Genomic DNA, 18,272 nt, shown 5'->3' on the forward strand with positions numbered 1-18,272 from the left:
CCAAATGGTTCAGTCATTCAGAGTTCTGTGAATGATTGAACTACAACTACAGTCATCCATTACAGCTGATGGCTTGTAGAGCTCAATGAACTGTGATGGCATTGGTGAGCGTCCTCATAGTTCGTTGATCTTCCTGGACTTAAGTAACTGCCTGCCTGTATCAGATGTATGGGCAGAAAGCTATACTGACAGTCTGCAGGATCTTGAGATTGCACCCGCAATCTGCTTATCGTGGTTGCAACCTTAGAAAGAATAAAATAAAAATCAATTAACATTTTTTTTACCTGCAAAAGGAGAGCATTTTTTTTTAAGTTGAACCAGATGCGACTAGGAATGCTGTGGTATAGTCCCAACACTGAAAAAGTGGCTTGGAAAGTAAATATCTTCAACATTACAGAGCAAGCCCAGTTGGCTGTGACTATCTACTACTAGCTAAAGGAGCATGAGGTGCATGACACAGAGAAAGGAATATAATAATTATGATAGCTATTGTATTGTATGTATTAACTGCTATACTGGTCTAGTAAGCCCAGAGAAACATTTTTATTGCAAGTCCACAGCACTTTTCTTTCTGTCAGTACACAGCAGGCAAACAAGGAAATTCACAGATCTGAAAAATCCTCGGAATGTGGATGTATGTCGGCAAGCAAGCACAGACCAGACTCAAATACTAACTTTTTCTGTGAGAGTCAAAAAACCAGGGATAGGCATATAACACTCTGTGGAATTACGCTTTTGCTTGATAAGTAACTGTAAAATACAAAATGCACTCATTAATTCCACTGGCGTCTTCTGCCTTGATGCTAGAGCACACTGCGAAATCTGAAAACAATCATTGCAAATTACCGCTACAGATTTAGTTCAATAATATTCATTCAGCATGATAAAGGCTCATTTCATCTTAGGATAGCCTTGGCAGGTGATTTATGCAGCGATCACATAACAGTGTTTGCAGCTGAACGGAGGATAGAGCCTTCATGTTTATTCAGTGTCTGCTCAGAACTGCTGAACTGTCAGTATGTCACGCTGGTCTAGTAAACAGTGACACAGACAAAACAGTCACCTTATCATTGGCCTCCAGTAGATATGTGCTGTGTCGCCACTTTGTTAAAACGATCGGATCCTGGAACTTTCTATCAAGACTCCGACTTTTAGTGATTTCTCTCGGATGAGGTGGTGCCAAGGTGTTGCACTAAAAAAAAAAAAAAAAAAAAAAAAAAAAAAACGCACAAGAAAAAAGAAAAGCAGATAAGCAATCGGCTATTGTAGACAGAAGATGATCTATTCAGCCAACGATATTAACTGAGGCAGAAGGTTTATCTTATTAGGATAAAAAGCCTTCTGTGTGCAGCAGCCCCCCTCAGCCCCCCCCCCCAATACTTACCTGAGGTCTCTCTCTGTCCATGAGTGTCTCAACCATACAGATTGGCTGAGACACAGCAGCTGTGCCAATGGCTCCTGCTGCTCTCAAAGACAGCTAGCCAATCAGGAGAGAGAAGGGGCGGGGTCGGGGCTCCTTGTCTGTATGGACACAGGGAGCTGTGACTCGGCTCAGGTGACCCCATAGCAAGCTGCTTGCTGTGGGGACACTGAACAGGAGGGAAGGGCCGGGATCACAGAAGAGGGACCTGAGAAGAGGAGGATCCAGGCTGCTTTGTGCAAATTCACTGCAACAGAGCAGGTAAGTATTACATGTTTGTTATTAAAAAAAAAAAAAAAAAAAAAAAGAAACTTTACAATCACTTTAAAGTGGAACTCCAGGCAAACCGCTAAATACACAGATGAAATGCTGTACATAAAATTGAGTGTTCTTTTATCTGCCAGATGAACGGAATTTGTATTTGATTTGATTTGAGTGTATTGTTTTACTGGCAATTTTCGGGCATTTCTTTTAAGCTCTTTACAAGCGTTTTACAGCTTCAGGCGTTTTTGTTTAGCCAATACAAAGCACTAGAGGGATGAAAGGGAGAGGAAATTAGGGGGTGTCATTAACGTAATATTAACACCTGCAGCGGTTCGCATTGGGCAGAGTGAACTGCCTGTGAGTTCTATGCAATGCAGGAATCGGCACTGGAATCACGCTGGTTCCCGCATCGCGCTGGTGTGAACCGGCACCTAAAGTAAATATAAACCCAATCACAAGAATCTCACATAAGCTTTAACAACGTAATCTTCAAAAGTGCTTTCCAGTTTTTTTGTTTTTTTTTTAAGAGGGAATATGCAGCTTTAATAAAAACAAAAAAAAAGGTACTTCTCATGCTCCTGCATTGGCACCCTGTCCCATGCACTAAGACCATAAGTGTGTTTTTTGCTCTGATTAAGAGGGGTTAACCCAGGAGTTGACAAATTTGCTTGGAATCTAGGAGCCAGCTAAAAAAGTTAGGAGCCAGAAAACGCACCCCGTCCCGACGAGCTTGCGCGCAGAAGCGAACACATACGTGAGCAGCGCCCGCATATGTAAACGGTGTTCAAACGCAATTTTGAAGCGTGACATGTTGGGTATGAATTTACTCGGCGGAACATTATCTTTCATAATATTAAAAAAAATGGGGATAACTTTACTGTTGTCTTATTTTAATTTAAAAAAGTGTAATTTTTTCCCAAAAAAGTGCGCTTGTAAGACCACTGCGCAAATACGGCGTGACAGAAAGTATTGCAACGATCGCCATTTTATTCTCTAGGGTGTTAGGATAAAAAATATATATAATGTTTGGGGGTTCTAATTAGAGGGAAGAAGATGGCAGTGAAAATAGTGAAAAATGACATTAGAATTGCTGTTTAACTTGTAATGCTTAACTTGTAATACCAACAACCACCACCAGATGGCGCCAGCTCACATCTGGTGGTAATAACTTGTAATACCAACGGCTCACCACCAGATGGCACAAGCTCACAAAAAAAAAAAAAAAGCCAAGTCGCCAGGACACTATTTGTAGTCGCCATGGCGACCTGGCGCCCAGGATTTGTCGATCCCTGGGTTAACCCCTTAAACACATCAGTAATATTGGACCTAGATTGTTTCTTGCCATGCAGATGAATGTTGCAGATCTGGCATCTATGCCTTTGACTACATTCATGGGCTTGTCAACTTTATTTATTTGTTGGTATAATATTTATAAGATTAAAGTGGTGCTCGTTTTCTCTAGGGGGTGAACACAAAGCCTATACTCACCCAATAAAACAGCACTTACCCAGGACCACCGGTGGACTGTTCCTGACATCTTCACGTCCAGAGCCGGTCTATGGGCGTGATGACGTCAGGAACGGTCCATTGCACAAGACTGCAGGGGGGCAGAAGCCAAAAGGGACCGGTCTTGTACTGGGAGGATCAGAGGATTAGGTGAGTATATCTCAGCTCTCTGACCCCCTAAACAAAAAAAGCAGTTAACCCATGCAGTGTGGTGCCCCCCCTCCCCAAAAAGAATGGACAAAAAAAACATTTGCCTGGAGTTCTGCTTTAAGGTAATGTGCTGGGCTCATGCGTCCTCTTTTTATTGTTTTTCAGTACTGCACCTGTGAGTAAGACTATGTAGTTATGCCAACACTGCACCGGCATCATCCACCATTGTCACTATCAGGAATCTGGTGCAAAGCAATGATTTGCACCTAACCCAAGAGCGAATGCATGTAGACAGGAAGGACCAGATTCACAAAGAGATACGACGGTGTATCTCCTGATGATGAAAAAAATGATGATGAAAAAACTGATGAAAAAAAACTATGTCAGATGTTTATACGCTTTAGTAAAATAGAAGTCACTCATTCAGTTAGTACTTAGGCCCAAGTTTAATATCTAGAGCCACCACTGATAGCATGACAATATATTAGCTGTTCAAGGAAAAGCCCATTGCTTATATTACCTTTGGCAGCTCCCACTCAGAGCGTGACCCATCTGCACTGTAGTAATATGGCCTCCCTTGCTCATCCACGTGTTTTATCCACTGTAATAAGAAAAAGCTAGTTAGGAAAACTAAAATGACATTTAATTGAATCTGGATAATCTGCTGCACATAGGGGTGCTAGCTGTGTTTTTTTTTTTTTTAGGTTTAATAGGCAATATATTGTGAAAATTAGGACAAGTAAAATCACTGAGCTAGTGGAATTAAACTGAAATTCTAATTTCTAGTAAACTAGCAAAGAGTTTTTAAAACCTAGAATTTCATAATGCATCAGTGAATTAAACCCACTCATTTGTAGGCAATGCTGTGCATGTCGTTTTTGCTGACCTCTGCAACTTTGGAACAAGAATTAAACTTTTATTAAGCAGTAGAGGGTGTAGGGCAGGGATATGCAATTAGTGGACCTCCAGCTGTTGCAGAACTACAATTCCCATGAGGCATAGCAAGACTCTGACACCCATAAGCAAGACACCCAGAGGCATGATGGGACTTGTAGTTTTGCAACAGCTGGAGGTCCACTAATTGCATATCCCTGGTATAGGGGATCATAGGGCAGCAATAAAAAAAATAAAAAAAAATAATGTAATAATATATTGTCCTTCTATAGTATAATACTACCTTTATAAGGTTTCTAACACCACAGGGATGAACTTTGTTCATTATATTCCTTGTCCATAATACCTAAATAACAACAGCAGGATTCCTACTGGATCTGGCTTTTTTTATGACTGTGTGGAGGTGCTTGCAAGCTCACGGCTTTAACTGTATGGGGTCCAATGATTCCTTTCACTGGGTGGATTGGAAACATACACATGGTGTATTGACTATCAGTCTTTGTTCTGATGAATTTGCGGCACAGCAACAGTTTTTTTTTTGCTCACTACTAATGGGCCACTCAGTTAGTGCCCCCGATTTGAAAAACATCTAGCTGGCATAAAATGCACAAGCAGCGGCTTAAAGTGGGAGTAAATTCCCAAGCATATTTTATACCTGAAGGTAAGGCTTTCCTATAGTACAGTAAATATCTCCTAAAACGTGTGCCGTTTGGGAGATATTTACTTCAGATGCAGACAGTGCCGTACATAGTGACTCCCGCATGCATGGGACCAATGTCATCCCCGCCTCGGCCATTCATAATTGCCAAAGCCTGTGAACTTAAAAAGAAGACTGGGTGAAGATGGAAGCTCTTTCAGCTCTGACAGTGCACCGCTGGAGGGCTTTGTTTTTAGGTAAGTGTCAAAATATGCAAGTATGCGATGCATACTAGCACATTAGGACTTAACCTGCCCAGCGCCTGGTTTGGCTTATTTTTTAAGCGGTTTACTACCGCTTTAAATGTCCCCATCTAAGGCTCAATATACAATTGTGCTCATAAGTTTACACACCCTGGCAGAATTTATAAATTCTTCAGAAAATATGAATAACACAAAAAACATTTCTTTTACTCATGGTTAAAGTTTGGCTGAAACCAATTATTATCAATCAACTGTGTTTACTCTTTTTAAGAGGAAGTAAACCCGTTTTTGTTTTTCCTTAAAAAAAAAAAACCTGCAAGAGACAGGCATAATGAGCTAGTATGCATAGCCCCCGAAAGCGCTCCTCGTTCCCCTCCACCGTCATGTTGCCTACGAGTCTCTTCCGTGTATCGCCGCATAATCCCGGCATTATCTCATTCAAGATCCGGCCCACTCAGTGCGCCTGCGCCGTAGACATCGGTGTAGTCTTTTCTGCAAATATCTCCTTAACCGTGTAGGTTAAGGAGATATTTCTTGCACCTACAGGTAAGCCTTAAAGCGGGAGTTCACCCATTAAACAATTTGTCCCCTTAGATGGAAGCTCGTTTTGTCTAGGGGAATCGGCTAGTTGTTTTAAAATATGAGCTGTACTTACCGTTTTCGAGATGCATCTTCTCCGTCGCTTCCGGGTATGGGTCTTCGGGAGCGGGCATTCCTTCTTGATTGACAGTCTTCCGAGAGGCTTCCGACGGTCTCATCCATCGCATCACTAGTAGCCGAAAGAAGCCGAACGTTGGTGCGGCTCTATACTGCGCCTGCGCACCGACGTTCAGCTTCTTTTGGAAAATCGTGATGCGATGGATGCGACCGTCGGAAGCCTCTCGGAAGACTGTCAATCAAAATAGGAACGCCCAGTCCCGCAGCCCATACCCGGAAGCGGCGGAGAAGATGCATCTCGTAAACGGTAAGTACAGCTCATATTTTAAAACAACTAGCTGATTCCCCTAGACAAAACGAGCATCCATCTAAGGGGAAAAAGTGTTATGTACGGGTGAACCCCCGCTTTAAGTTGTCAGAGTGGGTTTACAACCACTTTAAATCATAATGACAACAGAACCTACCCAAATGACCCTGATCAAAAGTTTATGTACCCCAGTGATTTTGGCCTGATAACATGCACAAAAGTTGACACAAAGTGGTTTGAATGGCTATTAAAAGGTAACCATCTGTTTGCTTGTGATTAGTGTGTGTGTGTGTGTGTGTGTGTGTGTGTATGTGTGTATGTGTGTATGTGTATGTGTGTATGTGTGTATAAAAGGTCAATGAGTTACTGGACTCCTGACAGACCCTTGCATCTTTCATCCAGTGCTGCACTGACATTTCTGGATTCAGAGTCATGGGAAAAATCAAAAGAAAGAATTGTCGAAGGATCTGCGGGAAAAGATAGTTGCACTGTATAGGAAAGGGATATAAAAAGATATCCAAGGAATTGAGAATGCCAATCAGCACTGTTCAAACTCCAATCAAGAAGTGGAAAATGAGGGGTTCTTTTGAAAACAAACCATGGTCAAGTAGACCAAGTAAAATTTCAGTCACAACTGCCAGGAAAATTGTTCGGGATGCAAAGAAAAATCCACAAATAACTTCAGGTGAAATACAGGACTCTCTAAAAACGTGGTGTGGTTGTTTCAAGATGCACAATAAGGAGGCACTTAAATATGGGCTGCATGGTCAAGTCACCAGAAGAAAGCCATTACTATGCAAATGCCTCAAAGTATCCCACTTACAATATGCCAAACAGCACAGAGAAAAGCCTCAAACCTTCTGGCACAAAGTCATTTGGAGTGATGATGCCAAAATTGAGATTTTTGGCCACAACCATAAACGCATCATTTGGAGAGGAGGCCTATGATGAAAGGTACACCATTCCATGATGTTTTAGGGATGTGTAAACTACAAAAGTCAGGGGAAATTTGGTCAAAGTTGATGGCAAGATGAATGCAGTATGTAATCCAAAAAATACTGGAGGAACATTTGTATTCATCAGCCAGGAAGCTGGGCATGGGAAGTACTTGGATTTTCCAACATGACAATGATCCAAAACACAAGGCCAAGTCGACCCGCTGTTGGCTACAGCAGAATAAAGTGAAGGTTCTGGAGTGGTCATCTCAGTCTCCTGACCTCAATATCATTGAGCCACTCTGGGAAGATCTCAAACGTGCCGTTCATGCAAGACAGCCCAAGAGTTTACAGGAACTGGAGGCTTTTTCCAAGAGGAATGGGCAGCTTTACAATCTGAGAAGATAAAGAGCCTCATCCACAAATACAACAAAAGACTTCAAGCTGTCATTGATGTTAAAGGGGGCAATACAAGGTACCGTATTTATCGCGGTATAACGCGCTCCCGCGTATACCGCGCACCCCTAAAGTTGCCCCGAATCCTGTGGAAAAAACGTTTTTTTTGTACTTACAGTTTTGGTGTCTTGCGCGGCGTCCATCGGCGGCCTCGTCAGGTCCGGCGTCAGTCTGCGGCTTCGGCTGTCCTCTTCGTCGGGTCCGGCGTCCTTCTGCGGCTTCGGGTGTCCTCTTCGTAGGGTCCGGCGTCCGTCTGCGGCGTCCTCCCCGCTCGTTTCCTGCGCCGACATATACAGAGCGCAGTACACTCGTGTATTGTCGGGCAGGCTCGGCAACTCTCGCGCTGACGTCCTGTACGTGAGAGCGGAAGGAGCCGAGACTATACTCGAGTGTACTGCGCTCGGTATATGTCTGCGCAGTATTCAAACTCAGCGCGGGAAAGCGGGTATCGGCGTATACCGCGCACCCACGATTTTGCCCCGATTTTCAGGGCAAAAAAGTGTGCGGTATACGCCGATAAATACGGTATTAAGAAGTAAACTTTGGATCAGGTTTTTTTTAGCTAGTTTCTGTTATGATTTAAAAAGAGTAAAACACAGTTGATTCATAATAAATGGCTTCAGTCAAACACCAACCATGAGTGAAAGAAAAGTTTGTGTTATTCATATTCTCTGAAAAATTGCCAAGAAACCATAAATTCTGCCAGGGTGTGTAAACTTATGAGCACAACTGTACATATTGCAATCTGACTGAATAATAAAGTCCGTGGGTCTGAATGACAGAAATCTTATAGTGTGTGTGACCAGCATTAGACCGGCTAGTATTTGGTCTCTTTTTTTAATTATTATTTATGCTGAGATCCAAATGTGATTTTTTCGTTTTAGTAGTAGAGAAATAACAGAAGGAATGGCATCAACAGGACAAAAGGCAACAAGTAAAGTAGGCAATGATAATAAAAGCAAGCAAGACAATCACAGATCTACCTTCTCATTGGTTTGGTCATTAATAAAGAAGGTATGGCCATGCGGATCCAATTCTTCTGACCAGCCCTTGGGAGGAGAACCGTATTGAATATCTGATTGGTTTTCATGTGTGTTGTGAAAATTTTCTTCAGATGAAAGTTGCTAGAAAGAGTTAGAAAAATTTGAGCATACAAAGAAAAAGTGATTGTCACATGATAGGATGTGTTCCAAACGATTGCACATCTCATCAGATCAGAAATTTAGGAAGCAAAGGAGGAAAATAGATCACCGATTGGCTATGTGATTGAAATGCTAAAGGTTCATAGGACGGCTTCATGGATAGTATGTCAAGACTACTTTCCATGGCCAGCACAGCTGTGATTGCTTTCCACTTTTGCTTACTGCTATAAAGTGACAAGATGAACAGGATAACACTTTCAGCATAAGGATTTCAAACTGATAAGAGGACACGAAAATCAGAAAAAGGAGAAAAATCCCACCTACAACTTCTACTTTGGGCGAGGACTAAGGTCGTGGAAAAAGCCAAATCATTTATATATATTTATTTCTAACTCACTGGATGATTCCCTTAATGGTATCACAACGGAATATAATCAGATTCAGGGTGAATAAAAATCAATGATTTAAAAAAAAAAAAAATCTGATTTTATTTATTTAAATCTGATTTTCTTTTTTTGTCAAATTTTGATAAAATATTTTTGAAATCAAAATCTAAAAGATAGTTTTCTATTTAAGATACATTAATAATTTGGTTTATTAAGCATGAAATGTAGCATGAGGCTGTATATTCTGCAATATTTACATTTTTGGTAAACTCATTCAATGAATTCAAGCTCTGCAAGCTGAGATAGCATGCACTGCATTGATGCATTCACAAAATTTTACAGTACCCACAAGATAAAAGTTCAGGAATATTCCTTTATCCTATTGTACGCTACAAACTGTTTGATTGAATAGGTTCTGATCATGCCGTTTTACTAACCTGACAGCTTATTATTCTAAAATAGAATCTTTAATATTTGCAAACAAAATGAAGGTTTCCTAACTACCAGCAAGAATAAGTCCTTAGAGCCCATTCACACAGGGATGACTTTGGATCCGACTTCAAGTCGCCCCTAGTCACGCTGCATGAGAAAATCAATGTAAGTGAATGGAGCCATCTTAATGTACACTACTGCAATCGCTCTGTCTTCAGAAAAGGTTCCTGTACTACTTCAATCCGACTTCAAGGCAACTTGTACCCATTGATTTCAATGGAAGTCGCCTCAGAAGTCGGATCACTGTCTTAACCGGTTAACGCCCGCCGCATGTATATATACGTCCACAGAATGGCACGTACAGGCATATGGGCGTACATGTACGTCCCCGCCTTTCCCGGGGGTGGTGGTCCCCCCCCCTCGCTACATGCGATGGTCGGAAACCCGCGGGGAGCGATCCGGGACGAGGGCGCGGCTATTCGTTTCTAGCCACCCCCTCGCGATCGCTCCCCGGAGCTGAAGAACGGGGAAAGCCGTATGTAAACATGGCTTCCCCGTGCTTCACTGTGGTGGCTGCATCGATCGAGTCATCGCTTTTATAGGGAGACTCGATCGATGACGTCAGACCTACAGCCACACCCCCCTACAGTTGTAAACACACACTAGGTGAACCCTAACTCCTACAGCGCCCCCTGTGGTTAACTCCCAAACTGCAACTGTCATTTTCACAATAAACAATGCAATTGAAAGGCATTTTTTGCTGTGAAAATAACAATGGTCCCAAAAATGTGTCAAAATTGTCCGAAGTGTCCGCCATAATGTCGCAGTCACGAAAAAAATCGATGATCGCCGCCATTAGTAGTAAAAAAATAAATAAAAAATTAATAAAAACTATCCCCTATTTTGTAAACGCTATAAATTTTGCGCAAACCAATCGATAAATGCTTATTGCGATTTTGTTTACCAAAAATAGGTAGAAGAATACGTATCGGCCTAAACTGAGGAAAAAAAATACATTTTATATATGTTTTTGGGGGATATTTATTATAGCAAAAAGTAAAAAATATTGCATTTTTTTCAAAATTGTCGATCTATTTTTGTTTATAGCGCAAAAAATAAAAACCGCAGAGGTGATCAAATACCACCAAAAGAAAGCTCTATTTGTGGGAAAAAAAAGGACGTAAATTTTGTTTGGGAACCACGACGCACGAGCGCGCAATTGTCTGTTAAAGCGACGCAGTGCCGAATCGCAAAACCTGGCCTGGGCCTTTAGCTGCATAAAGGTCCGGGGCTTAAGTGGTTAACTGAAGCAACAATACAGGAAGAGAACATACATTTCTCAGGCAAACCCCTCCCTCCTACAGAGCTGATTCTTGTTTGATTGGCCACTGGAAAGCCTCCTGTCCTGGAGGCGACTTGAAGTTGCCTTGTACTGTCCTGGAGGCATTCATACTCAAGTTGCCTCCCAAAGTCGTGTTGCCCCTGTGTGAATGAGCTCTAACACTTAAGAGCACCTGTCATTTCATATCCATAATGGTAGCGCCTGTTAGCGGGCATCCACTCACCTGCTGCCGCCATGTCCCTCACCTTGTTGTGTCACCCCATTAAAGTGAATGGGACTGTCATGAGTCAACAGCGGGTCAGAGGAGCCGCTGTGGGACAGAGATGACAGTAGCTCTTTTAAAAAAAATTGATTTGAATTAAATTGATTTAAATTAAGCCTTTTTAGTAGCGATTTAAATCATGATTTAAAAATCGACTTAATTTCAATCAAATCCCCCCCTGATCAGATCCAAAATGACAGTTGAAATAACATATGTGAACATGAAAAGGTTTTATGCCTTAAAGTTAGGGTTGCACCGATACTAGTATTGGTATCAGTGCCGATACCAAGCATTTGCATGATTATCGGTACCCCCTCAGAGCTGAAGATGCAACACCCCTGCCCCCAACTAGTAAAGAACTTCATGTCCCACCATGAGCCCGTGAAATCTATGGGGTCACATGAAGCCGTGTGACTACAGCTGAACTCGCATGATTTCACTCCTGCTTGTCAGTCCTGATTTCGGCAGCGATTTCAGAGACATCTGTGCTGGTTTCTGCACAGATGTTAATGTAAATCGCAGGCCGAAATCGCAAAAAGTAATACAGAAACTACTTTTTGAAATCGGTGCAGCCCCACAGATGCGGCGTCGCACCGATTAGGACGGTGCCATTGCCGGCAAATGCCGCAGATTTGACATGTCAAATCGCATGTCAAAATGCACCAGTGTGAACCAGGGCTTAACGGCAGTTCGGAAATGTGGTCACCCTGATGTGCAATGACATGACTGATTGACATCTGAACAAACCTTTCTCAATCATGAGAAAGCCACAGAAGGTGCAAATTTAATTTCCTGTAACCACGGGTTGCAGGAAAGAAATTTGCATGAATCCCCATTAACACAAACACACACACACACACACACCCGACAGGGTAATCCCTCCTGCCGCGCAAAATGTCTGCTCCCAGTGGGAGAGGATGGTGGAAGCTGTCTCCATCAGGAGATGACAGCGATTGTTGCTAGCGGCACAAGTAACCGCTAGCGAGAATTTCAAGTGAATCCGCCAGGCTGCTTGTACCCAAGTTGATCAGATCAACTTGGTACATTTAGCCTGCCCACACATGGTTCAAATCTTGGGTGGTTCCTGCTGAACCGGTAGAAATTCGAACCGTCTATGGCCGGCCTAAATCCGGCCATAGGTGATGCGATTTTCCTTCCTGCAACCATGGGTTGCAGGAAATAAAAGCTCTCCATTCCCCCATCAATACAGTCAGTGGGGATGGGGAATCTCTCCCATAGACCTATTGACAGGCGAACACAGGGATTATTCTTACTGGCTATAGCCACTGGCAATCCCATGCTAGAAATCTGACATACTGGTTGTGCCCAAGTCAATCGATGGATTGATTTACGTACAATCAGCCTGCCCATACATGGTTTGAATCACGGCTGGTCCATGCTGTACCAGACAAGATTATAACTGGTAATGGCCGGCATAACAAATCTCTTCAGGTGATCTTCTGATGCCATCATATCCTTCATATATTTGATGGTTATTGTGCAACAACTTCATAAATGCATCAAATTCAGTGGTCCTTTATGTGAATAAAACACAAGGGGTGCATTTTGATCAATGCAATTCTTAAAAAAAAAAAAAAAAAAAAAAGACTAATCCCAGGTACAGTACAGACTAAACGTTTGGACACATCTTCTCATTCAAAGAGTTTTCTTTATTTTCATCACTATGAAAATTGTAGATTCACACTGAAGGCATCAAAACTATGAAGTAACACATGTGGAATTATACATAACAAAAAAGTGTGAAACAACTGAAAATATATTTCATATTCTAGGTTCTTCAAAGTAGCCACCTTTTGCTTTGATTACTGCTTGGCACACTCTTGGCATTCTCAAGAGGTAGTCACCTGACGCAGCACCCCATCACTCTCCTTCTTGGTCAAATAGCCCTTACACAGCCTGGAGGTGTTTGGGGTCATTGTCCTGTTGAAAAATAAATGATGGTCCAACTAAACGCAAACCGGATTGAATAGCATGCCGCTGCAAGATGCCGTGGTAGCCATGCTGGTTCAGTATGCCTTCAATTTAGAATAAATCCCCAACAGTGTCACCAGCCAAGCACCCCCACACCATCACACCTCCTCCTCCATGCTTCACGGTGGGAACCAGGCATGTAGAGTCCATCCGTTCACCTTTTCTGCGTCGCACAAAGACACGGGGGTTGGAACCAAAGATCTCAAGTTTGGACTCATCAGACCAAAGCACAGATTTCCACTGGTCTAATGTCCATTCCTTGTGTTCTTTAGCCCAAACAAGTCTCTTCTGCTTGTTGCCTTTCTTTAGCAGTGGTTTCCTAGCAGATATTCTACCATGAAGGCCTGATTCACACAGTCTCCTCTTAACAGTTCTAGAGATGTGTCTGCTGCAAAAGGTGGCTACTTTGAAGAACCTAGAATATGAAATATATTTTCAGTTGTTTCACACTTTTTTGTTATGTATAATTCCACATGTGTTAATTCATAGTTTTGATGCCTTCAGTGTGAATCTACAATTTTCATAGTCATGAAAATAAAAAAAACTCTTTGAATGAGAAGGTGTGTCCAAACTTTTGGTCTGCACTGTATGTATTGTACACGGCATTCCTTTGTTTGATTTATCCAGCATATTTGACCACACCAGATTAAACAACTGTATTAGCTAGAATGATCTCACAGGTGACTCAACAACAAACTAGAGGCTGGATTCAGCTAAATGCTTCACAATTTTAGGGCTTGCACACACAAGAAAAACCTTATTTGAGAGAATTTCATTCATGAGTAACTCTTATAATGAAAGTTTTGAAAGGGCAATTATTTTTTTTTTTTAAAAGACAGTGGAAGTACATATATAGGAAATGTGTCATCCAATAGATTTGTAAAGTAATAAATATACTCACCCAAGTACTTCGCCCTCTTACCCATCTACAGAGCAGGGACATCCACAGGTAGCCTCTTTTACACACCATTTGTAATATGCCCAGCCTTGGGTATTCTGGAATGGGCACAAATTTTCTAGTACTGATAAGACGAATTAGGGGCTCATGTACACTGGTGCAAAATGCAATTCAGATCCATCAAGTGTACTTTGTTTTTTACAAATTATATGGATCCATACACAAAGCTGCATTAAAAAGGGGAAATTTTTTTTAAGGGGTTGTAAAGGTACAATTTTTCCCCCCAAATAGCTTCCTTTACCTTAGTGCAGTCCTCCTTCACTTATCTCATCCTTCCATTTTGCTTTTAAATGTCCTTATTTCTTCTGAGAAATCCTCACTTCCTGTTCTTCTGTCTGTAACTCCACACAGTAATGCAAGGCTTTCTCCCTGGTGTGGAGTGTCGTGCTCGCCCCCTCCCTTGGACTACAGGAGAGTCAGGACGCCCACTAACACACAGCTACTTTCTCTATCTGCAACAAAGAGAGCGTCCTGACTCTCCTGTAGTCCAAGGGAGGGGGCGAGCATGACACTCCACACCAGGGAGAAAGCCTTGCATTACTGTGTGTAGTTACAGACAGAAGAACAGGAAGTGAGGATTTCTCAGAAGAAATAAGGACATTTAAAAGCAAAATGGAAGGATGAGGTAAGTGAAGGAGGACTGCACTAAGGTAAAGGAAGCTATTTAGGGGAAAAAAAAAAAATATATGTACCTTTACAACCCCTTTAATCTGCATTCATGGTGCCGTGTATGGACAGCATTTTACACTGTATGCAAACTTCAATGCCTCATATGTACACTGCTGCTGGTAAACGGACGTTTAGGAGAATTTTTTTCAGCTGCCCTTGAACTCTCCTCTATATTATCTTATCAGTACATGTACACAGGGTCCTTTATAGTAGTTTCTAGGCAGTTAAAGCGGGGGTTCACCCTTAGAGGGCACTTTTCCCCCTTTTTTACTAGGGGAATCGGCTATTTATTTTAAAATATGAGCAGTACTTACCCGTTTACGAGATGCATCCTCTCCGTCGCTTCCGGGTATGGGCTTCGGGAATGGGCGTTCCTTCTTGATTGACAGGCTTCCGAGAGGCTTCCGACGGTCGCATCCATCGCGTCACGATTTTCCGAAAGAAGCCGAACGTCGGTGCGCAGGCGCAGTATAGAGCCGCACCGACGTTCGGCTTCTTTCGGCTACGAGTGACGCGATGGATGCGACCGTCGGAAGCCTCTCGGAAGGCTGTCAATCAAGAAGGAACGCCCGCTCCCGAAGACCCATACCCGGAAGCGACGGAAGAAGATGCAGCTCGAAAACTGGTAAGTACTGCTCATATTTTAATACAAATAGCTGATTCCCCTAGACCGAACGAGCAGGAAGCTAAGGGGAGAAATTTTTTTTTTTTACAAATGGGTGAACTCCCGCTTTAAGTTTAGATGCAATTTTTTGGACTGCAAAAAAAAAAATGTGTTCAGAAGCTGAGTTTACAGATATTTCAAGCGCCAAACGCGTCTTAACGTGGTAACTCGCGTGTAGCCACATTTCGTCAACAGGCATTTTTGTCTATATGGGGGAAAAAATAGTGTTTTTAGAAGCGTTTAAAGAAAAAAAGTAACGCGGAAAAACGTGGCATGTTAAACGCAGCAAAATGGTGTACATGAAGCCTTGCGCTAAATATATTCACTGGTCGTCTCTGCTGTTCAAGGCCAACATGTAAATATCTACAATGTACACATCATTGATATATGTCGGCCCTAAATGGCACCTAAATGGCCATTGAGCAACCAAAAGATGCTCAATGGCAACTGTAGAAACCAAAGAAACTAGACAGCACAAGATGCCTGTGACCAAACAAAGATGCTAGGCAACAGTACTTGCCTGCATCCTAGCAACCAAGAACAACAAATGGCAAGAGCCCCCTGCATCCTAGCAACCAGGAATGCTAGTTGACAGGAGATGCCTGCTCCCTAGCAACCAGAGACGTTACGCTGCAGGCGCTACCGGTGTCCTAGGAAACAAGAACAGCAGGCAGCAGTAGCCATATGCATCCCAGCAAACAGCGATGCTAGGTGGCATGAGACAAATGTATCCTAGCAACCAAGCACCCTAGGCAGCATGAGCAGCCTGCATGCGAGTATCCAAGGACACTAGGCAGCAGAAGCTGCCTGAATTTTAATAACCAAGGGGCGCTAGGCAAAAAGAAAACCCCATGGCATCCTAGATACCAAGGACGCCAAGCAGCAAGAACCACCATGGTGTCCTAGCAACCAAGGACGCCAATGTTGTACACATGTAAACACAGCAAAATACATGTGTACAGAGATTTTTTATAAGACAGCCAGATGTAAGTTCCTGCTTAAAATCATAAGCCCAGTGTGCATGAGTCCTTAAACTTTCAGTAATGACTAGCAGTTAAAGTATATATAAAGACAAAACTTTTTTTTAAGCTTTAAAGGGGTTGTAAAGGTTAAAACAAATCCCTAAATAGCTTCCTTTACCTTAGTGCAGTCCTCCTTCACTTACTTCATCCTTCAATTTTGCTTTTAAATGTCCTTATTTCTTCTGAGAAATCCTCACTTCCTGTTCTTGTGTCTAACTACACACCGTAATGCAAGGCTTTCTCCCTGGTGTGGAGAAAGCCTCTAGAGGGGGGAGGGGGCGAGCAGGAGTGTCAGGAAACTCTCTACTTTGCAGATAGAGAAAGGAGCTGTGTGTTAGTGGGCGTCCCGACACTCCTGCTTGCCCCCTCAAGAGGCTTTCTCCACACCAGGGAGAAAGCCTTGCATTACTGTGTGGAGTTACAGACAGAAGAACAGGAAGTGAGGATTTCTCAGAAGAAATAAGGACATTTAAAAGCAAAATCGAAGGATGAGGTAAGTGAAGGAGGACTGCACTAAGGTAAAGGAAGCTATTTAGGGAATTTTTTTTACCTTTACAACCCCTTTAAACAGTGGTAAAAGGTTAGAGGCTCTACCAGGTTGCTAATTTGTGCCCCAGCCAGGGAGGTCCAACCTCTCTATCTGACTTGGAGACCACAGTCGGCAGGAATGAAATTAAGAGACATTCAAAAAAATAAGAAAGAGAGGAAATCATTCAATGAGAATGTGTAGGAAGGTTTATTCGGGTCATGGCATAGCTAGCTTGAGTGAGTCACATTCAATTACACTTGTTCTGCAGTCTTTAAGATGATTCATTGTTCATTCAAGCAGCGTCTTCAGATCTAGAGATACCTAAATAGGCAATGAAAGGTCTTCCAACATTACAGGACAGGTCCAGTTGAACGCGACTACAAGTTGATCCAATGGGGAACTTTCCAGCTGGTAATTTTTTTCTCCTACTCTATCCAAAATATATATATAATTTGTGTCATTAGACAGTTTAAATTCCAGGAAAAAAAACACAAATGCTAAACACAAATTAGTGGTGAGAACAACAGACAGGACTTATTTGAATACCTAAAACATTTTTGTAAAAAAAGAGGCCAAAAGGAAGTTTTTGATAAACACATTCACCCAAGGATTGTGCGATTCTTTGACATATGAGCAGCCAACCTACCTCATGATCGGTTTGAATCACTGACTCTCCCCTACTTGGCTCTTTTGTGCTGCCGCGTGGCGGTTTCCAGGTTCGTTCTTGTGTAGCTTTATTAAAATAATAGAACCGTCCAGTGCTATCTTTGTGCGTTTCCCACTCCCCTGTAATTTGGACAGGGGCAGTGTTGGGCTGTGGGGGTAGATTGGACTGAGAAATCTTCAGTTCTTGTAGGTTTGCATATACAGGAGAGTCAGATCTCACAGGAGCAGGAGAAACAGAAAACTGGAGAGAAGAGAACAGACACCAGAAGGAAAGGTTACAAAATTACCGGAGAGTAATTATAGGAGAATTACACACCCTTATCACCTTCCCATAATGGCCAAGTGAAGAAGAAAGTCCAGTCAAAGTGAAAACTCATTACAAAATTGGAATTTTTTAAATTTTTCTCAATTAAAGAGCACCATTACCAGAAATACATTTCTGCTTTTTAGGTGGAGTGGGGCAAAGTTTAGTACTTGCCAGGTCTTTAGCACCAACAAGGAACAATCTTGTGCCAAACAAGTCAGGTGTGGCGTGCAACATCTCTGCCTTGGGCTGCGATACCAAAAAACACTAAAGATCCAAAAGATGCTGCTAAAACTTTGCCTGGCTCCTCAATAATACAGAAATGTATTTTTAGTGGTGCCACTTTAAAAATTGTTTTAAAGCTTTGAAGTAAATTACAGATAATCCACAATATTTTAGAGAGATAAAAAGTAGA

The 18,272-nt window shown here is 42.2% G+C and overlaps 1 protein-coding gene across 6 annotated transcripts in view; it reads right to left on the reverse strand.

Annotated features, from left to right (window-relative positions):
- The window catches only part of ARHGAP12 (Rho GTPase activating protein 12), a 186,267-nt gene that overhangs the window by 53,517 nt on the left and 114,478 nt on the right, over positions 1 to 18,272 (reverse strand). Inside the window, exons 3-7 of one of the 6 annotated variants that reach the window (XM_040352621.1) lie at positions 17,534 to 17,794; positions 8,473 to 8,613; positions 3,861 to 3,941; positions 1,064 to 1,192; positions 676 to 750 (exon numbers count right to left, since the gene is read on the reverse strand). In XM_040352621.1, the coding sequence (XP_040208555.1) occupies positions 676 to 750; positions 1,064 to 1,192; positions 3,861 to 3,941; positions 8,473 to 8,613; positions 17,534 to 17,794 (687 nt within the window). The remainder of the gene's footprint in view (positions 1 to 675; positions 751 to 1,063; positions 1,193 to 3,860; positions 3,942 to 8,472; positions 8,614 to 17,533; positions 17,795 to 18,272) is intronic. The other 5 variants (XM_040352626.1, XM_040352624.1, XM_040352622.1 and 2 more) reach the window with 5 other exon arrangements.

The sequence above is a fragment of the Rana temporaria genome, chromosome 5 (genome assembly GCF_905171775.1).
Source record: "Rana temporaria chromosome 5, aRanTem1.1, whole genome shotgun sequence".
Classification (NCBI taxonomy): Eukaryota; Metazoa; Chordata; class Amphibia; order Anura; family Ranidae; genus Rana; species Rana temporaria.